The sequence below is a fragment of the Geotrypetes seraphini genome, chromosome 2 (genome assembly GCF_902459505.1).
Source record: "Geotrypetes seraphini chromosome 2, aGeoSer1.1, whole genome shotgun sequence".
NCBI classification, from domain to species: domain Eukaryota; kingdom Metazoa; phylum Chordata; class Amphibia; order Gymnophiona; family Dermophiidae; genus Geotrypetes; species Geotrypetes seraphini.
The window spans coordinates 318,777,309-318,796,527 of record NC_047085.1 but is presented as its reverse complement, the minus strand read 5'-3'; the positions used below and the strand labels follow the sequence as shown (position 1 = coordinate 318,796,527).

Below are 19,219 nucleotides of genomic sequence, written 5' to 3'. Positions count from 1 at the left end.
CTCACACACACACAAGCCCCCTCTCTATCTCTCACACACACAAACACAACAATTAAGAAAGACTACTTTCCTTTAATACCCAAACATCTTACCAAATGCTATTCTCAGCCTTTTGAAACATCATCTGAAGTATAGGGTAATTAATTCTGAAGTGAGTATCAGTTATTGAAATGTTATTTTAAGATTTGAAGTATCAACTATTAATATGTTTTAGAAGCAGAGCTGTTTGTTATTATAAGAGGCATGGACCATCTTTTAAAGGCATTCTATTTTTTGTTTTATTATTAAGACTGTAAATAATGTGATTTTCTAATGTGTTTGAGATTGTAAAGCTTACTCATTAAACTATTATTTTGAAAGTAAACTACTCAAACCTAGAGTAATGGGCGGTATATTAAGATAATAAATCAATCAAACCTCTCCCTCTCACCTTACCTACTTCCACCCAGGTCTAGTAGCACCTCTCCCCCCCTCACCTTTCTCCCCCCCCCCCCGCCACCCAGGTCCAGCAACACCTTTTCCTCTCACCTTCTCCCACCATCCCCATCCCCAGGAGCAGCTCTTCATGTCACCTCCCCCACCCCCCCCAGGTCCAGCACTTCTCCCCCTCATTATCCCCACCACCACCTCAGTGCAGCAGCACCTGTCCTTCCTCCTTATGGGTATGACAAGTACTCCACAACTGTTCCAATTTTTTTGTAAGTCACAAAATCTTTTTCAAATTCCTGGATAACAGAACAGATTTCTGTCACATACTTCTCGTTCTGAGAAACAAAATTTGGATATTATTCCATTTGGTCCTGCGTATTATTGCAACTCCACCTATCTTGGCATCAACACCACTCTTATCCACAAACTGCAGCTCATCCAGAACACAGCCGTTAGACTAATCTACAAATTAAAGAAATATGATTCAATCAAATGATTGGCTCCCAATATCATCCTTTATGTATTCTACACCAGATCCTGTATGGAAACTCAGCAGCCCCTCTCATCCAACTATTCTCTTCTGTTTGGTCGACATCAAGAAGAATCCTTAACAGAATTCAATTAAACCTGCCATCCACAAAATACCTCCACTACAAACACATTTTCTACTCTATTCTAACTTATCTGAGTGTAAAAACCTGAAATGACCTACCAGAAGTAATCAGGAACAAGACAAACTACACCGCATTCAGGAAAAACATAGAAACATAGAAATTGACGGCAGAAAAGGGCTATAGCCCATCGAGTCTGCCCATACCAATGACCCACTCCCTGATTCTTACTCTCCTAGAGATCCCACATGAATATCCCATTTTCTCTTGAAATCTAACACGCTGCTGGCCTCAATCACCCTCTGAGGCAGCTCGTTCCAATGATCTACCACCCTTTCAGTGAAGAAGTACTTCCTCGCATCACCCTGAAATTTCCCTCCCCTGATTTTCAGCGAGTGTCCTCTGGTTACTGAGGGCCCTGTAAGACTGAAGATATCATCTTTCACCTCTATACGCCCAGTAATATACTTAAAGGTCTCAATCATGTCCCCTCTCTCTCTTCGCTCCTCCAGTGAGTACATCCGCAGTTTTTTTAACCTTTCTTCATACGTGAGTTCCCTGAGCCCCAAAACCATCCTGGTAGCCATTCGCTGAACCGACTCAATTCTCAACACATCTTTTCGGTAGTGTGGTCTCCAGAATTGAACACAATACTCGAGATGAGGTCTCACCATGGATCTGTACAGCGGCATTATGACTTCAGGTTTTCTGCTGACAAAACCCCTACGGATACAGCCCATCATTTGTCTTGCCTTGGACGATGCCTTCTCTACTTGATTGGCAGCCTTCATATCGTCGCTAATGATCACTCCTAAATCACGTTCCACCGTGGTCCTGGACAAGGTTTCACCATTTAGTGTGTAAGTTCTGTGTGGATTTTTTTTGCCTAGGTGCATTACTTTACATTTTTTAGCATTGAAGCCCAGCTGCCAAGTTGATGACCACTGTTCAAGCTGTCTTAGGTCCTGCGTCATAAAGTCAGGCACACTGCTTTTGCCAACTATGTTGCATAGTTTGGCATCGTCGGCAAACAGTGATACTTTTCCTCTAAGTCCTTGGGTCAAATCTCCTATGAATAAATTGAATAGAATCGGCCCTAAGACGGAGCCCTGAGGTACTCCACTCATCACTGCTGACGTTTTGGAGGGGGTACCGTTTACCATCACCCTTTGAAGCCTACCATCTAGCCAATCCCTTACCCATGTTGTGAATGTATCCCCTAATCCCATCGATTTTAGTTTGTTCAACAGCCTGCGGTGTGGAACGCTATCAAAAGCTTTGCTGAAGTCCAAGTATATCACGTCAAGGGACTCACCAGCATCCAGATGACTGGTCACCCAATCAAAGAAGTCAATCAGATTAGATTGGCAGGACCTTCCCCTGGTGAATCCGTGTTGATGTGGATCACGTAGATTTTCTTCATCTAGAATTTTGTCAAGTTCCTGTTTGATCAGTGTTTCCATGAGTTTGCACACTATGGATGTAAGACTCACCGGTCTGTAATTTCCTGTCTCCGTTCTGCAGCCCTTTTTGTGGAGTGGAATTACGTTAGCTGTTTTCCAGTCTAGGGGTACTATTCCCGTGCGCATGGAAAGATTGAAGAGTACGGATAGTGGTTCAGCCAGAACCTCACTCAGCTCTCTGAGTACCCTGGGGTGTAGATTGTCTGGCCCCATAGCTTTGTCTACTTTGAGTCTTGAAAGTTCGTGGTAGACATTACTAGGTGTAAACTCGTAATCACGAAACAGGTCATCACGAAACCTGAAGACCCACCTCTTTGACAATTAACTGTTTCAGCTTCTGTATAGCACTCCCTACTTCTAGGCCCCTCCCCTTGCTTCTCCATGCCCCCCTACTACTTTCCCACTTCCTCTTTGATCTGTCGCCTAGAGCTTGTATAGGTTTGTGCGACTCACAAACGGAAGATTAGATTAGATTAGGAAAATGATCAAAAGTGTTGTTTACAAGGTCAGTCATCATTAGCTCAAATTTGCTCTTGTAGGATGAAACTGTACTCATCTTGCCAATGCATTTGTTCTTTTACCTTGTAGTTCAAGGTTCATATCACTTAGTTCGCCTGTAAAGTCAGCGAGAAATGCCAGATCACATAACCACTCCTCATCTTCCAACTCTGCTTGGTCATCTCCCTTCTCCTTATTTCATTCAGCAAATCACGAAATCTTTGCAGAAATTTGTGCCTACTTAAAATGTGTGCAAAATGATTTCTGCTGCCCCTTCATCAAGAGTAAGATTGAAAAGCCATCTTTGAAGTGATCTTCCACGAACTGAATTTACAATTTTGAAAGTGATGTCCATGACAGTATTTATATTGAGTCTTTTGCTTGCCAAAACTTGCTGGTGAATGATCCAGTGGTAAGAAAGGAAATCTGGGAAGTCATCATGCTGTCTACAGAGGTCTACGAATCCCTTAACCTCACCTGTCATTGCTCTTGCTCCATCAGTAGTGATAGAAACAAGTCTATGCAATGGAAGATTACACTTTGTCACAAAAGAATGGAATGAACTGAATATTTCCTGACTGGTAGTTCTCCCTTTTAAAGGAATCATTCCAAGTAGTTCTTTAACACTGAAGTCTTCAAAAACCATCCGGATAAAGACTAGTAACTGGGCTATGTCTCTTATGTCAGTAGATTCATCCAGTTGGAGTGAGAAAGCAACACAATTTGAGAGCTCCTTCAACAATTGTCTCTACACTTCTTTTCTATTCGCTGCTCGACAGTGTTTCTTGACAATTGTACATCTTGAGTAGCAGCTATGATCTGTTTCTTATTTTTAAATCCTTCAAAAAGATTGTCAGCTGCTTCAAGAAACAATCTTTTACAAATTCCCCTTCAGTGAAAGGTTTGCATTTCTTTGCGATCAGGTTGCTGACCTTGAAGGATGTTATGGTTGCATTGACCGAATGTGACTTTGGCTTCGCCATTAACTGTTGCTGAGTAGCCAATTTCGATTAAGTTCTTTGAGCTTCAGTTTAAGAATTTCACTTTTGGGTGGAAAATCAGCATCAAACTGATTGCTATGCAGAGCCTTATGACGACATTCCAGATTACTTTTTTGGGGCAAGGATACTGGGGCATTACAAATTAGACAACAACTTCACCATGATGAAGAAGTAGTCCATTTCCCATTCATCATGAAAGTGGTAGGTTTTGCTCTTCTTTGGAACACTCATCTTCGTTATACTGGGGTGGCTCGATGTAAGAAGGCCAAATCTGCTAAGTTAGTATAAACATTGGCTGAATCTGATCAAAAACTGTCACTGTCCCAAAGTATTAAAGATCAACAGGAACTGAAGACTTCTGGATGATGCCAAAACAACACATGCAATTCTAAAAGTAAAAATAAGAATTCATCATACTGGCACCAATAATCAAAACAATTATCAAAAAAACTCAAACACTACTTGTCCAGCAAACCAGATAAAATCAAATACCGCCAAACAAGTTCAAATACCACCACAAACAATTTAATAAATTGTGTAGAATCAACACAAAGGCAAGGCAAAATAAAATTGCAGAGGCAAGCAAAAGTCACAGTGGTGTGAACCAATTCAAAGGCAAGGCATAGGCAAGTTAGAATAAAATTGGAAAAGCTCACCAAAATCACTAAATTCTTGACACTTTGTTGTATCTGTCTGAAAGCATTTAATGAAAGTGAATTATAAAGCGACCAACGACCAGCACACGACAACTAATATGGAAAGTGTATTCAGGTAAAGCCTGGGCGAATGGATATCGCCCGGTATATAACACACTTCTAAGGGGTGTTGGGGCGGGGGCAGGAATGGATAATTCTGAGAGGCAGGGACCAGGTATGACACCGGGCCTGTGGTGTATCGTCGTTAGGTGTGGGCGGTGGCCCCCTGGGGTACCCACAAACTATGGCATGAAAACTGCAAGCACCCCCAATACACCCACAGGCAGGGGAAAAAGACAAGCAAAGGATCAGCAGTGGTGGCAAGCTCTCAGCAGACAACCTGACAGCACAAGCTCTCTCCTAGTGATTGGGCAAGCTGCTGGAGAGATGGAGTCAAGTGGGGCTGGCCATCTACCTCAGACCTCTCCGCGATCTACAGGTAGATTGCGATCTACCTGTTGGACATTCCTGCTCTTTGGTATCTTATCCACAGGAAGATAGATGCTGCAGAAAAAAGGCTCTGGCAGGGTTGGACAGAGGGAGGCTTTTTTCCATCAGTGCCTCTACCAGTGATCTGTCACACATTTGGAGTATCATGGAGGAGGAGCAACAGAGATGCCACACCTCCAGGTGGGGCAGCAGAAGGGACGGATGCCAGAACTGCAGGGAGTGGAGAGAAGGGTTCAACTGAAGGCAGCCCCTACCCCGGGGCAGCCCTGGGCATTTTGCTCATTCAATGGTAGCTGCGCCTTGCATCTCTCCCCTTTCTCTTCTCCTTTCAATGTCTCTCTTCCTCCATTTCTTCCCCCCACCCTCCGATCCAATCTGCAAACCAAGCAGATATTCAGCAAGGAAAGATGCAGAAATTATGAGTAAAACAGGCTGCTTCAGCCCAATTCCAAAGCCTTCCCTCAATTGTATCCAGCCTTCTATGATGTAGCTTCCTGTCTTTATGCAGGCAAGATGCAACTGAGGGAAAGCCCTGAAGTCAACCAGAGGCCACCCGTTTTAAATTGCTGCTGCTACTAGGTATCAAGGCTTATTTGGAGGATTTTTTTAATTTTATTATTTATTTTTTTTTTTTGGGGGGGGGGAAGATGTCACATACAGGAGATATGCTGGGCCAATAGTACCAAAAAATTCACAGCTTTTCTATTGTCTATTTTAAAGGTCTGTCAGCAGCCAGCCTAGCCACCCTGTAAATCAGCCAGGCCTGCTGAAAACCAGTTAGTTGATAACTCTAAATATCCTCAAAAACAGCAGTATATATTAGACTCGGTTAACCAGCGCCCATGGGGATTAATAGATGCCAGAAAAATATCTGGTTGCTTGTAGAGTTAATATTAAAAAAACCAGGCCAAACTAATACTATACCCCATACTGTGCCATAACATAAACTATTCCAGACAAACTACTGAACATGTGTTAAGCAAAGCATGGGCGTACTCGGGTGTGGCATGCCAAGTTCACATTTAAATTTCCACCAGCCGGCTGATACCTTTGACTTCCCTGAGAGGTCTGGGGGGAGGGGGGAATGGAGAGAGCTTTTTTGCTTATGGACAATTAAGTCATTATGTAAAGTCATTGTCTGCTGCTTCCTTATCAATGGATGTAGCTCAACTTTTGGATGATCTTTTTGCTCCTGATACTAAGGAATCACTGTCTATTGCGTATTTTCACTGGCAATTGGTGCAACGTCTTCCAGCTAAATCGAATGCATCCATTTTAGCTCGTTGGGGCAAAGATTTGGCTATGGATATTTGAGAGGACTTCTTTCGACTCTTTCGGCTTATTCCCTCCTGGGTTGGTTCTGCGGAATTGCGGGAGTGCCAATATTGTGTCTTATGTCATGCTTATGTTTCCCAACATGGTCTCTTTTTGATGGGAGGTATTTCCTTGGATCTTTGTCGTCGGTGTCATCAAGCCTCAAATACTTTCATACATTCTTTTTGGACCTGTCCCCAACTTGTTCAATATTGGCGGGCTCTTTTTCGGTATCTTACGGATATCCTCCAGCAACCACTTTGGCTATATCCCTTAGGTGTTCTTCTGGGGCAGATTTCTCTGTTAGGGGTCCTGAGTAAGGGTCCTCGTCTATGGGTTCTCAAATCTTGCCTATGGAAGTCCCTGAATGGCCATTGTTTTGCCAAAGCAATGGCCAATGAGGGACTTCCTTAGGCTACTCCCTAAGGAAGTTCCTGATTGGCTCGGGCACCTCAGGCCCCTCCCAAGGGAGGAGCCAGAGGCTCCTGAGCCAATCAGGGTCTTAAGCCCCTCCCTGTGCATCACATGATGCACCAGAGCAGGGCCTAAGGCCTGCAGTTCATTGTTGAAGGTCTCCGGAGCAGGGGTGCTCCCAACATTTAAGGGTATGGGGATGGGGCATCACTCCTGCCATTTGTTTTGGGGGATGGAAGGAAGGAGTGGGCCTGATGGCAGGAGGGAGTTGGCATCCCTCATCTCTCCTGCCATATTTCTGAGCGCGGTGGGGGGAATGCCGATGGCAGGAGGGAGTAGGCACTCCTCCTGCAATTTTTGGGGGTTCGGGGAGGGGGGAAGGGAGAGACCGCTTTGTAGGGGGGAGGATTTTTTTTTTAATTGGCCAGATATTTTGCCTATGTAATACACACAAAATATCTGGTCCCTAAAAAAAAAGATGAAAAAAAAAAGCCAGCAGAAGTCCTGACACCTCCGTGCAAATCATTTGCAAGCAAAAAAAGATAGTGAATCAATCGCTGTTTAAAAATCGGCCAACAGCAATTGAGTCGCTATCTTTAGTGAATCTGGGCCTTAGTGTTTAGCTCCCATTGATGAATTTCCACCTAAGTCATCAGTTATATATACAGGTAAACATAATCTATGCAATAAGATCTAGAATATAAACTTTCATAAAACAAATGCACACATAAATCACACGCCTAACTTACCAAGGTATTTTCTAACAACATTACTTACTTGCTCTATATATAAAGAATACTAACCACTGGCCGCCCAGCTGCAGAAGGAGGCTGCTTTGCTAACTGGGACTAAAAAAACAAAACAAACAGCATATCATACAAAACTGCCATAAACTATGAAACTGTATCAGTTTTTATTTTTCAATCGAGGATAGCCGTCTGCAGGCATATTGCTATTTAGACCAAGCAGCAAATAGTTTATAACATACTCCTGAAAAGGCTTTTTTTTTTTTTTTTTTAAATAAATCATAAAGGGATTTTTCTTTAATTTAAAAAAATGCAGTACATTGCATAGGAGCCAACGCTTCAAAATGATTGTGGGTGCTCAACTTGGCACATATAATGTCTGTAAAAAGGAAAACAAGTATGGCAGAGTTATGGCCATAGATAGCCCGGCCATACTTAGATGTAGAGCATAGCTGAAGGTACGCACACTGGAAGAACTCATGGCTAAAAGAGGAGCCAGGAAAGTACTGAATATCCCACCAGTCTCTCTTCCTTCACAACCTTATCTCACCAATTTACTCCACTCCATTTTTCTTCTCCTCCTTCTTAATCATAACCTATCTAGTCCACCTTGACCTATACATACCCTCTCATACTTAAGACAGGATGATTGTTTATTTTTGTGAAAAAGGAACATGATGGTCCTCTCCATTTCTTTCAATTTGAGACTGGACTATAGGTTCTTTCCATTACCAAAATTTTTCAGATCATGGCATCATATACTGTCAAAACTCCCTCTGCTCTCCCCTTATTCCTTCAGTAAAATAACTTGTATATCCTGGTGACTATTGGCCAAAATACTAGTTACTCCCCACTCTTGACCTAGCCCAGGGGTGGGCAACTCCAGTCCTTGAGGGCCAAAATCCAGTTGGGTTTTTAGGATTTCCCCAATGAATATGCATGAGATCTATTTGCATGCACTTCTTTCAATGCATATTCATTGGTGAAATCCTGAAAACCCGACTAGATTTCGGCCCTTGAGGACTGGAGTTGCCTACCCCTGACCTAGCCCAACTAGACAGAAATCTTTACCTTTGTATCTAGTTTGTCTTATATCTCTGCTTTTTTGTGCTCTTCTCTTATGCCTCCTCTCTGCCTTCATGTTCTTTGTGCTTTTATAAATTCTTTTCCAGTATTTTTATTTCTTTCATTGATCTTTACTACATGTGTGACTCTCCACAACTGGTCTCTCTACCTTCTCTCATCGCACTTCCTTCTAGAGATGTATTAAATCAGAGTTTCTCAACAGGCAGTACGCAAGCTGCTTGTTTGGGGTACACAGCACTGTGCGAGTCTCCTGCCCCCCTTCCTCCTTAATGGGCATTGCTGGGAATCCCATGCCCTCATTCCTGCCTGCGCCCCCCCTCTGCCACCAGCGGGGATCCCATGCCCTCCTTCCTACATTCTCCCTTCCACCGACCCGGGAGGCTTCCCTCTGATGTCAGAGCCGACGTTGGAGGGAAGCCTTCCGGTTCAGCAGGAGATCCAAGTTACTTTTTTCAGGGCCATCCAGCTGGGCTGCTCCTTTCGGCCTTCAACCACACAGGGATGTGGGCAGCGGCTTAAACGCTGTATGTAGATGACCTGGAAGCCTTTTCACAGACATCAGTGCTGACATCAGAGGGAAGGCTTGTGGGTCAGCCATGTGTAGAGTGTAAGAGCTGCTACCCGTGTCCCTGAAGGCTGGAAGAAGCAGACCAGCTGGAAGGCCCTGAAGGGAGCGAGTGCAGCTCTGGAGTGAGCAAGTAAAGGACAGAGGGGACATGATAGTGGGAGAAAGGGAGAAAGGAGGGGGGAAGGAGCATGTTGGGACATGGGAGGAGCATGATTCTGGGACAAAGGCTGGAAGGCAGGGCGGGGGGCACAAACTCGGGACACAGAAGAAGAGAGGGGGCATGAACATGGGACACAGATGGGAGGAAGGGAGCACTAACTTGGGACACAAGAGGGAGGGAATAGAAAGGGAGACTTGATCATGAGTGTGTGAGTGAGAGATGGTGCACATGGGGAAAAGAAGAAAGAGGAAAATTGTTGGGCATAGTGAGAGAGAGCATTGAGGCAGAGATGCATGAGGAAGAGAAGGATGAGAGGGAGAAATATTGGATATGGTAGTGGAGAGGGAACAGACGGACAGATTGAAGGGGATTGCAAAGGGGAGGAATATTGGACATAGTGATGGAGGGACAGATGTGGCAAGGAGCTGGTGGACAGTGGTGAAAAATGCTACACATGATCTGGGGGATGAGAGAAGGAGAAATATTGGATGTTGCAGTAGAGGTGGGAGAGATGCCTGGATCTCTCAAGACAGATGGACAGTGAGAGCGCGAGAGAAAGGAGGACTTGTTGCTAATAGGGGTGGAGGAAAGAAGAAGAAAAGTTGCACTCATGGAGGGACAGAAATGTTGGTTGGGGGAGGGAATGAGGTCTAGAGGAGAGGAAACATGCAGGAGGCAGAAAAAAAAAGAAATATAGGATGCACAGTCACAAGGAAGTGCAACCAGTGACTCATGAAATCACCAGACAGTAAAGGTAGTAAAAAATGATTTTTATTTTCAATTTAGTGATCAAAATGTGCCAGTTTTGAGAATTTATCTCAGCTGTCTATATTTTGCACTATATTTGTCTATTTTTCTATAAATTGTTACATATTTTAAAGTCATCTTTAAAACCTTTAAGATCTCTTTGAAAACCCCCCAAATATAAATGATAATTAACATTTTCTCTGCATACAATGTGCTGTTTTTTTAAAATTTTGTGGTTGCCATTATGTTATATTATATTGTGTGTATATGAAAAATGGATGGAAGAAATCGCATTACAATTGGTACTATTATTATGGGGGTGGGATTGGTGGTGGGATCAGGGGCGGAGCTTGGGCGATGGTACTCGGTTGATATTTGCTAGACTTGGCTTGAACAAGTTAAGAAACATTGTTGCAGTTCACCAAGCAGTGTTTACAAAGAGGGCTGGAATATGAAACCATCAATTCTTCAGCATCCTGGTTAGGTTTTCATAACAGCTCTTGGGAAAACAATCCTAGCATACCAGAGGCCAACTGTTTAATGCCTCAAGGTCTTTCCAGCACAGATTTTTCTTTGGGTTCCCACTGCCTTTTAACAGAGGGTTCATTTTTGGAGAGAGATGTTTTATGTACAGTATCTCCAAAATAAAGTACATTAAGGCTATCAACAAATTGATTCAATGTTAAGTCCATTTACCTGTTGTTTCATAAGAAATACTTGATCATCTTCTGCTACAATTTCTTTTTCATGCACAAACTGCAATAAAATAAGAATACATTTAAGACATAAGGTAAAAAATATTCAAGAATGAATAACTGCATAATATAAATCTGAAATTACTCACATATCCTCAAAAGTAAAACTTCATATTAATTCAGTTTGTATTTTGAGACTAACCTCATCGATAAAATCTGGTGAGTCGATGCAGTGGCCATAATGGTTTCTTTTAAAGCTGCTCTCCCTGCCTCGATCAACTGAGCCACAGGTGTCCCCAAGTCCTGCTGGCTCAGCTGACTGACTGGCAGGGAGAGCAGAAGAAGGAAAGTACCCCCCTTCCTGCCCCCACCCCATACCCTGTACAAGATCAGCAGGAGGGATGCCAATTCCTCAGTAGCCGCTGCCCAACCCCCTCCATACACACACACCTCAGTAGTAGGGATGCCCACTTCCTTCTGCTGAAGTCCCCCAACAACCCCCCCCCACCTTTAAATTGAAGGATGGCAGGAGGGATCTCACTCGTAGCATACTTCGACAGAGGAGTCTGGGACCTGGACGAGCCTCGAAGTGGAGAAGAACGAGGCGTTAAAGGCTTCATGGTTCGAGACCTATGCCCGGTTTTGGAGGGAGTCTCGATGTGCCTCGAAGAATGAGGTATAGAAAACTCCGTATCCTTCTTTGGAAGCAGCTGCCTCAATGAAGAGGAATGGATCGAGGCTTGTGCACCACTTCTCGAGCAGGTTGAGCAGCTGTAGACCTGGACTTGGAAGGACGAGGCGAAGAGTCACTGAAGGACAAAGGTCGAGACCTAACAGGTTTAGTTCCTTGAGCCTCAACAGAATGCTCAGACTGTCTCACAGAAAGCAGGGTCGAGGCAGGGGCAAGCTGAGCCAACACAGAAGTGAGCTGTCTGGTCAAGATGGCTTGCAGCATGTCCTCAAAGACAGGCACCGAGACCAATGACTGGTCTAGAAGATGCAGCAGTACGCTCCACAGAGAGTGACCTCAAAGATGAGTATTCCCTGTTTTTGGAGGCGCGCTTCGCAGGTGGTCTTGTAGAGGCCGGCACATCTGCACTTGTTCCCTGGACTGCCTCAGACTCAGCTGGAGGCTTCTTAGCTAGCGTACCTGCAGAGGGAGAAGCAGACTTGCCTGAGGATGAGGCCTTAGGAGGCGCAGCAGATGAGGCCTTCACCGACGAGGGCGACTTTCTCAAGGTCAAGGACTTGACCAACAAGGCTGCCATCGAGGTCGAGGCCTTTTCCGTAGACAGCTCCATGGAACCAAAGAGCTGCTGAATCTGAACACAACATCTCCGGAGAGCTCTTTTTTGAAGGGTAGCACAGCGTGGACATGACTCAGGGCAATGTTCAGATCCCAAGCACTTAATACACCAACAGTGTGGATCGGTGAGTGAAATCGCCTGGTTACATTGGTTACACCTTTTAAATCCCATAAGAAGCCGGGACACAGAAAAAATGATGGCTGCAGCCAAACAAGGGCCGCCAGCAGGGCCTAAGTCTAAGCTCCGCTGGACGAGAACCGATGAAATAAAGGAAAGTTCTTTTTTTTCAGAGGCGCGCCGCACAGCAACTTACAAAAAGAAGAAATAAAGGAAAGAAAAGCCCGGTATGAGAAGGCAGTACTCAAATTTGGGGCAGAGCTGAGAAAAACAGGTGCTTCTTAGCTCTGCGGAAAAACGAGAACTGAGGTACCTCAAAGGAGACGTGCGACCTATGTTCGGCAGGAAAGCACTCACACATGCGCAGTGCAGCACTCGTGAACTTTCTGAAAGTTGTTCAAGCAAGTCTGCTTGTGAGTCTGTCCGCTTCGGGGCTCCGTGGATGACATCACCCACATGTTGAGAATATTCTGCTTGCTTGACCTGGGATAAAGTAAGGCTATGACAACTCAGATCCTGCTGGAAAATTTTGCCCACAAATGTAGTAAGAGATTAGAGAATCTCCAGGAAACTTTAGAAAATTGCCTAGAGTGCTCATTTTACATTACATTACATTACATTAGTGATTTCTATTCCGCTTGTGCCTTGCGGTTCTAAGCGGATTACAAATTAGAAGGCTGGACATTTCCAGTAGCGTTGCAGTACATAGAATCAAGAATGTGTCAAGTTACAATTGTTAGTCTGGACATTTCCAGGAGAAATTGAAAGCAAATAGTAGATAGTGATAGGTTGTTTTGATGAATTGAAATAATACAGTCAGGATTCAGAAGTATTGCTATGGTGGTGGTGGTGGTGGTCATGAGAGTATTTTCTAATACTATTGTGAGGTTATGATGATGGGAAGTGTTTTTTGAAGAGATGAGTTTTGCATAGCAGAATCAGAGTCTGCTAGGAAGTTCGGAAAAGACCACAGTGAGCCATTTTGATAATCAACCGGTAAAGTGCTGCCATGCTAAAACGGCTGGAACTGGTTTAGCGACCATCATTAAAGGCACAGTAAGTTTTGAGAATCTGGCCTTCAGTTCAGTCCAATAAGTTATCTCCTTTTATTTCCTTTTGACTAGCACTCAGAACAAGATACGTTGTACTCAAACTATTTCAGGTGCTACTCTTTCACCTGTAATTACAGCTCTCTAAATCAGGTGATAATTTTCCCTCATCAATTATTTGGATGAGTCTAGAGGTATGAAGGCAGATTCAGTGCAGCCAAGTTTAACTTTACAATATTCAAGCTGAGGGGACAAGGGTCCAAGGGGACAAAACTGCAAAACTGATAACTAACTTGGTTTCTTCTGAGGACAGAATATCAGATGCACCATTTCCCTAATTATGTGGAAAAGTCAGTGCCATAGCATGGGCTGTGTAAGTAGAGCAGCTGCACAGGGTACAAATATAGAAGGGCACAAAAAATTGTTCCAGCCCACCACTTACTCTTAATTGAGAGTGATGAAGCAAGCAGTGGCACCACAACTATAACTCCATATGGTCTGGGAAAACTGTTACTACTTTAGACAAAACCTTAGGATTAGTTCAAGTTTATTAAAATTTGATACACTACCCCAGAATAAAATTTTTCAGATTGGTTTACATTATAAAGTCACTAAAAGAAAAGAAAAACGAGAATAGGAAAAATAGAAGAAAAAAGAATGTCATCAAATTATATACGTAGGACAGTTTAGAGTAAGAATAGAGCACGTTAAAAGTGCTGAGTTTGCAGGATATTCATCCGTGTCTGTGGATTATTCTGGAATAAAAAATGTAGCTGGCGAATAAGTGCCAAAGACATCTTGAAAAAGAAAGGTTTTAAGAGAAGCCTGGAAGTTAGGATAGGATCTTTCTAGATAGATATAGAAGTAAGGCATTCCAGAGAGTGTTGGACTAACAACCCTGAAAGCTTTAGACCAGGGGTGTCAAATGTCGGTCATCGAGGGCTGCAATCCAGTCAGGTTTTCAGGATTTCCCCAATGAATATGCATAAGATCTATCAGTATACAATGAAAGCAGTGCATAAAAGATCTCATGCATATTCATTGGGGAAATCCTGAAAACCTGACAGGATTGCGGCCCAAGGACCAACATTTGACATTCCTGCTCTAGACTGAGTGAATTTGTAGCAGAGTTGACAAAATGAGAGAATGTTTAACAGATTAGTTTGATCTTAAAATTTTAGATGAGAGTATAACAAATTAAATACATATTGAGAAAGGAACAGAGATGAACCTGATTAATAAATTACTGGGCCAGGAACTGGTTGAGTGGAAGGTGACAGTAGTGATCAATGGAGATCACTCGGAGGAAAGGGATGTTACCAGTGGTGTACCTCAAGGTTTGTTTTTTGGACCTGTTCTTTTTAACATTTTTTTAAGCAATAATGCTGAAAGGCTGTCAGGTACGATTTGTCTCTTTGCAAATGATACTAAAATCTGAAATAGAGTAGATACTAGAGAGTTGCGCGGGGACAGAAATCCCACCCATCCCCACCTGTCCCCGCCAAAGTCTCACCCGTCCCCACCCGTCCCTGTGAGGAATCCCTCCATCCCCACCCGTCCCCGCGAGGAATCCCCTCCGTCCCCGCCCGTCCCCGTGAGGAATCCCCTCCGTCCCTATAAACTTCAGAGATAGTTATTTCATTTAATTATGCTACTGAATTAAAGGCTGTGGTAGAAACCCATTTACAAATAAGCAAAAAGACTTTATTAATTTGGAAATATTAATTGGGAAGAATACATACTTTGTAAACGGGTTTCTACCAGAGCCTCTTTTGTTTATAAATTTTTATCAACACAACTAATATACTACTTTATCCTGAAGCAAAAAAAAAAAGAAATAGAATTATTTTCCTACCTTTGTTGCCTGGTTTCTGCTTTCCTCATGTTCTCATTCAGTTCCTTCCATCCACTGTCTCTCTTCCTTCTGTGTCTTTCATTTGCTCTGTTACTGTGCCTCTCCCTTTCTCCCCCCTTCCAAATTGGTCTGGCACCCATCTTCTTCCCTCCGCTCCCCCCATAGTCTGGCATCTCTGTCTTCTTCCCTGCCAGCGTCTTCTCCCCATTTCCTTTCAGCGTCCTTCTCCCCTCCGTCTTCCCCATGTCCTTTCAGTGTCCTTCTACCCCCTCTGTCTTCCCCATGGCCTTTCAGCGTCCTTCTCCACCCCCCCGTCTTCCCCATGTGCTTTCAGCGTCCTTCTCCACCCCTTTGTCTTCCCCATGTGCTTTCAGCGTCCTTCTCCCCCCCCGTCTTTCCCATGTCCTGTCAGCGTCCTTCTCCCCTTCTGTCTTCCACAAATGCTTTCAGTGTCCTTCCCCCACCATCTTCCCCATGGCCTTTCAGCATTATTCTCCACCCCTTTGTCTTCCCCAGTGCTTTCAGCGTCCTTCTCCCCCCCTCCTTCTCTCCCGCCCCGGGTGCAGCACAGCCAGCCAGGTCCCCTTACTTTTGTGGCGCTTCCCCGACCGACCGACAAGAGCCCCGGTCTGACAAACCTCCCTGCCCTTAACCGCGAATCTAAATTTCCTTCTTACAGCTGCTGTAAGAAGGTAATTTAGATTCGCGGTTAAGGGCAGGGAGGTTTGATGGACCAGGGCTGTTGTCGGTCGGTCAGGGAAGCGCCACAAAAGTAAGGGGACCTGGCCGGCTGTGCTGCACCCGGGGCGGGGCAGACCGCCCCCCTCCCTTGGTAGCCACTCAAGCCGCGAGGCTACTCCTCCTTACCTACCCTGCCTGCAGCACAGAGCCGAACGGAAGTCTTCCCGACGTCAGCGCTGACATCGGGAAGACTTCCGTTTGGCTCTGTGCTGCAAGTAGAGCAGGTAGGGAGAAAAGCCGCACGACTTAGTACATCCAGCCCCGCAGGAACCCCGCGACCCTCGGAGGCGTCCCCACGGGATCCCCGTGACCCTAGGGGGCGTCCCCACGGGATCCCCGTGACCCGAAGGGGGAATCCGCGGGATGCCCGCAGGTCCCGCGGGATTCCCGTCGTCCCCGTTCCCGTGCAGCTCTCTAGTAGATACCCCTGATAGTGTAAACAACATGAGGAAAGACCTAGTGAAGCATGAAGAATGGTCTGAAATTTGACAGCTAAGATTTAATGCTAAGAAATGCAAATTCATGCATTAGGGCTGCAAAAACACAAGGGAACGGTACAGTTTAGGGGTGAAGAACTTTTGTGCAAGAAAGAGGATCATAGCCAGTCATTGCGACCTAAGATGAGCTATAAAGTTGCCAAGGACAACATGCAAAACTTTTCCTTCACTAGAAACCTGTTGAGGTCCCTGAGGTCTAAGATTGCGACCTCCGGTCCTTTTTGGGATGAGAAATTACCGTGAGTAAAACCCCTAGTTTCTCTGCACAGATGGAACCTCCTCTATAGCATTGAGAAGAAGAAGTGATTCTTTCTCCTGACGAAGGGGTGTCTGCTGAGGGTTGAAAGAAAGCTCTCTTGGCGGATGATCTGGAGGCATGAAGTGAAGACAGTATCCCTCTCGAATGACTTTTAGCACTCAGAGGTCTGAAGTTATCAGTTCCCAATGAGGATCATACAGCTGGAGCCAACCTCCAATTGGTTGATGAAGAGACTGAGAAAAAGGAATAGCAACTATGCTCTTTAGAAGCCTGTCAAAAAGACTGAGCAGGCTTTTGAGGAGCTGCTGACAGATTTCTGAGGGCGCTGTTTTTGCTTTTTCTGCTGTGGTCTTGGAGGAGCAGCAGGTTTTGAAGAAAAACGCCTTTGATATGCAAGAAGAAGGCTTAAAAGATTTAGAAGAAGTTGAAGGCTTAGGCTTGGATTTAACCAAAGCATCCCAATGTTTCTCAAGATCAGTAAGCTTTTGTGTGGCATTTTCAACAGTCACACCAAACAGCTCATTTCCCAAGCTGGGAATGTTTGCTATCTGTCCTAAAGATTGATGTCCACATCCAAGACTCACAGCCATGCAAGATGTCTCATTGCTACTGACATAGCTGATGCTTGGGAAGATAATTCAAACACATAAGCAGATCTTTCCATATATCTTCTAGCTATGGTAAGAGTGCAAGAGATATGATAAAATTCCTGCAAATGTTGAGGAGGAATGTATCTATCAAAAGAAGGCAATTTCTTTACAAGATGCTTTATATAGCAGGAAATATAGAAATTATAATTTAGAACTCTATTTGCTAGCATGGAATTTTTATACAGGTGACACCCAAATTTATCCATAGTGCATCGTTCATGCCCTGGTGGCACTGAGGCATAGACTTTTGATGGAGTAGATTTTTTCAAAGTGAACTCTACCACTAAAGACTGGTGCTGAAGCTGTGGTTTGTCAAAACCCAGAGAAGACATTATTTAAATATAGAGTCCAATTTTCTGGGAGCCACTGTAATGGTTAGGGATTTTTCCCAGTTTTTATGAAGAGTCTCTGAGTATACCATGCAACGGTAGTTTGAGAATATCTTTAGGAGGCTCATCATAATCTAAAGCCTCCAAGTATTCAGAACTGAAGGCAGAATCAGCTTCTAGCTTGACTGGTAGCTTTTTGCCCAATTGTCGAATAAATTTGGTAAAAGAAAGTCTCTTAATAGGATATTTAGCCCTTGGTGGAGACTTTTCCGAGGTTGTATCATAAACCTCTGTTGTAGACCCAGCAGAGAGGCAACTTCTTATGTTCTTATGAAGTAGTGATAAGTTATAGGATGAGTTCAGGGACCACGGGACAGGTCATGGATCTGATGGGCCGCCGCGGGTGCGGACTGCTGGGCGCGATGGACCTCTGGTCTGACCCAGTGGAGGCAACTTCTTATGTTCTTAAGTCTTTAGCTGAATCAGGCTAAATCAGTGTCATAAAGTGATTTGGTGAAGGAGTGAGTCGAGAAGATTGATGCTTACGTCGAGCCCGGTGTTGATCCGATGACGAGGACAATGCCTGACGTGACACTTAAGTTTGGAAGACCATGGAAAGTGATGCTTTCTTTTGGAAGCTCCTGAACAGGAACAATGCTTACTTGATTTGGAGCGTCAAGGCGAGGAGGAAGAATGATGATGCCTTGAACTGGAGCAGGGCCTCGATGGAGAGCTGGACCTGCAATGATCTGGTGTACGCTTAGGCATTGAACATTGATGTTGCTCTGGAGAGCCAGTATCAGTACCACAAGACATGGCTGCCTTATGGCTCAGGCTAGACCAGTACCGAGGGAGTGAGTGTTGGAGTAAGGAGCTTAAATATATCACTCACTTGGAAAAGCGCATCAAGCCTTTCTGCCAGTACTATCGGTGCCGCATCGTGCCTGGGAGAGGGTGACCTTGCACATCTCAATGTAGGAGAGGCAAGATGCAGAAGAGGTCCAGGATTTTCTCTCTCCTCCTTTTCCTTTCGGCTTTCTTCAATTTATTTTACTACCTCTATGCCCAGATTTAACTCATTCTTACTATCTAGTCTTCAAGTTCCCTCTTTTTTTAAGGTCTACTGGCAGTTTTCCATATCTTTCCCTTACCCTGGCTCTCCTATTTTACTTCCCCTTTCTTCTTTCCCCTAATTTACTTCTTTCACTAACTCTGCCCTCTTTCTCTCCCCCCTTCTATACTATGTTTGCCCCCTATATCTGCCCTTTCTTTCTTCTTCCATAGTTATCGCCCTACTGTCTCTCCCCCAAATATCATTTTTCACCCCTCTTCCATCCAACATCTACCCTCTTCTATTCAGTGTTTGCCTCCTCTCCCCCTTTCACTTCCCATTTCATCATCTCACTCCTCTCTGTACCCCATTCCCATCTGCCTTTGCTCCCCTGTTCCAACTAGAATCTGTCTTGCAACTTCTATATAAAATCTATCCCCTCTCCACAATCCCAAACCATCTACACCAGCTTCTTCCCCCTCTCTGT

At 44.4% G+C, this 19,219-nt stretch overlaps 1 protein-coding gene across 2 annotated transcripts in view; it reads right to left on the bottom strand.

Annotated features, from left to right (window-relative positions):
• The window catches only part of DYNC1LI1 (dynein cytoplasmic 1 light intermediate chain 1), a 141,705-nt gene that overhangs the window by 31,503 nt on the left and 90,983 nt on the right, over positions 1-19,219 (bottom strand). For both annotated transcript variants that reach the window (XM_033930100.1, XM_033930101.1), the window contains 2 exons: positions 10,879-10,938; positions 7,679-7,723 (listed from right to left, as the gene is read on the bottom strand). In XM_033930100.1, the coding sequence (XP_033785991.1) occupies positions 7,679-7,723; positions 10,879-10,938 (105 nt within the window). The remainder of the gene's footprint in view (positions 1-7,678; positions 7,724-10,878; positions 10,939-19,219) is intronic.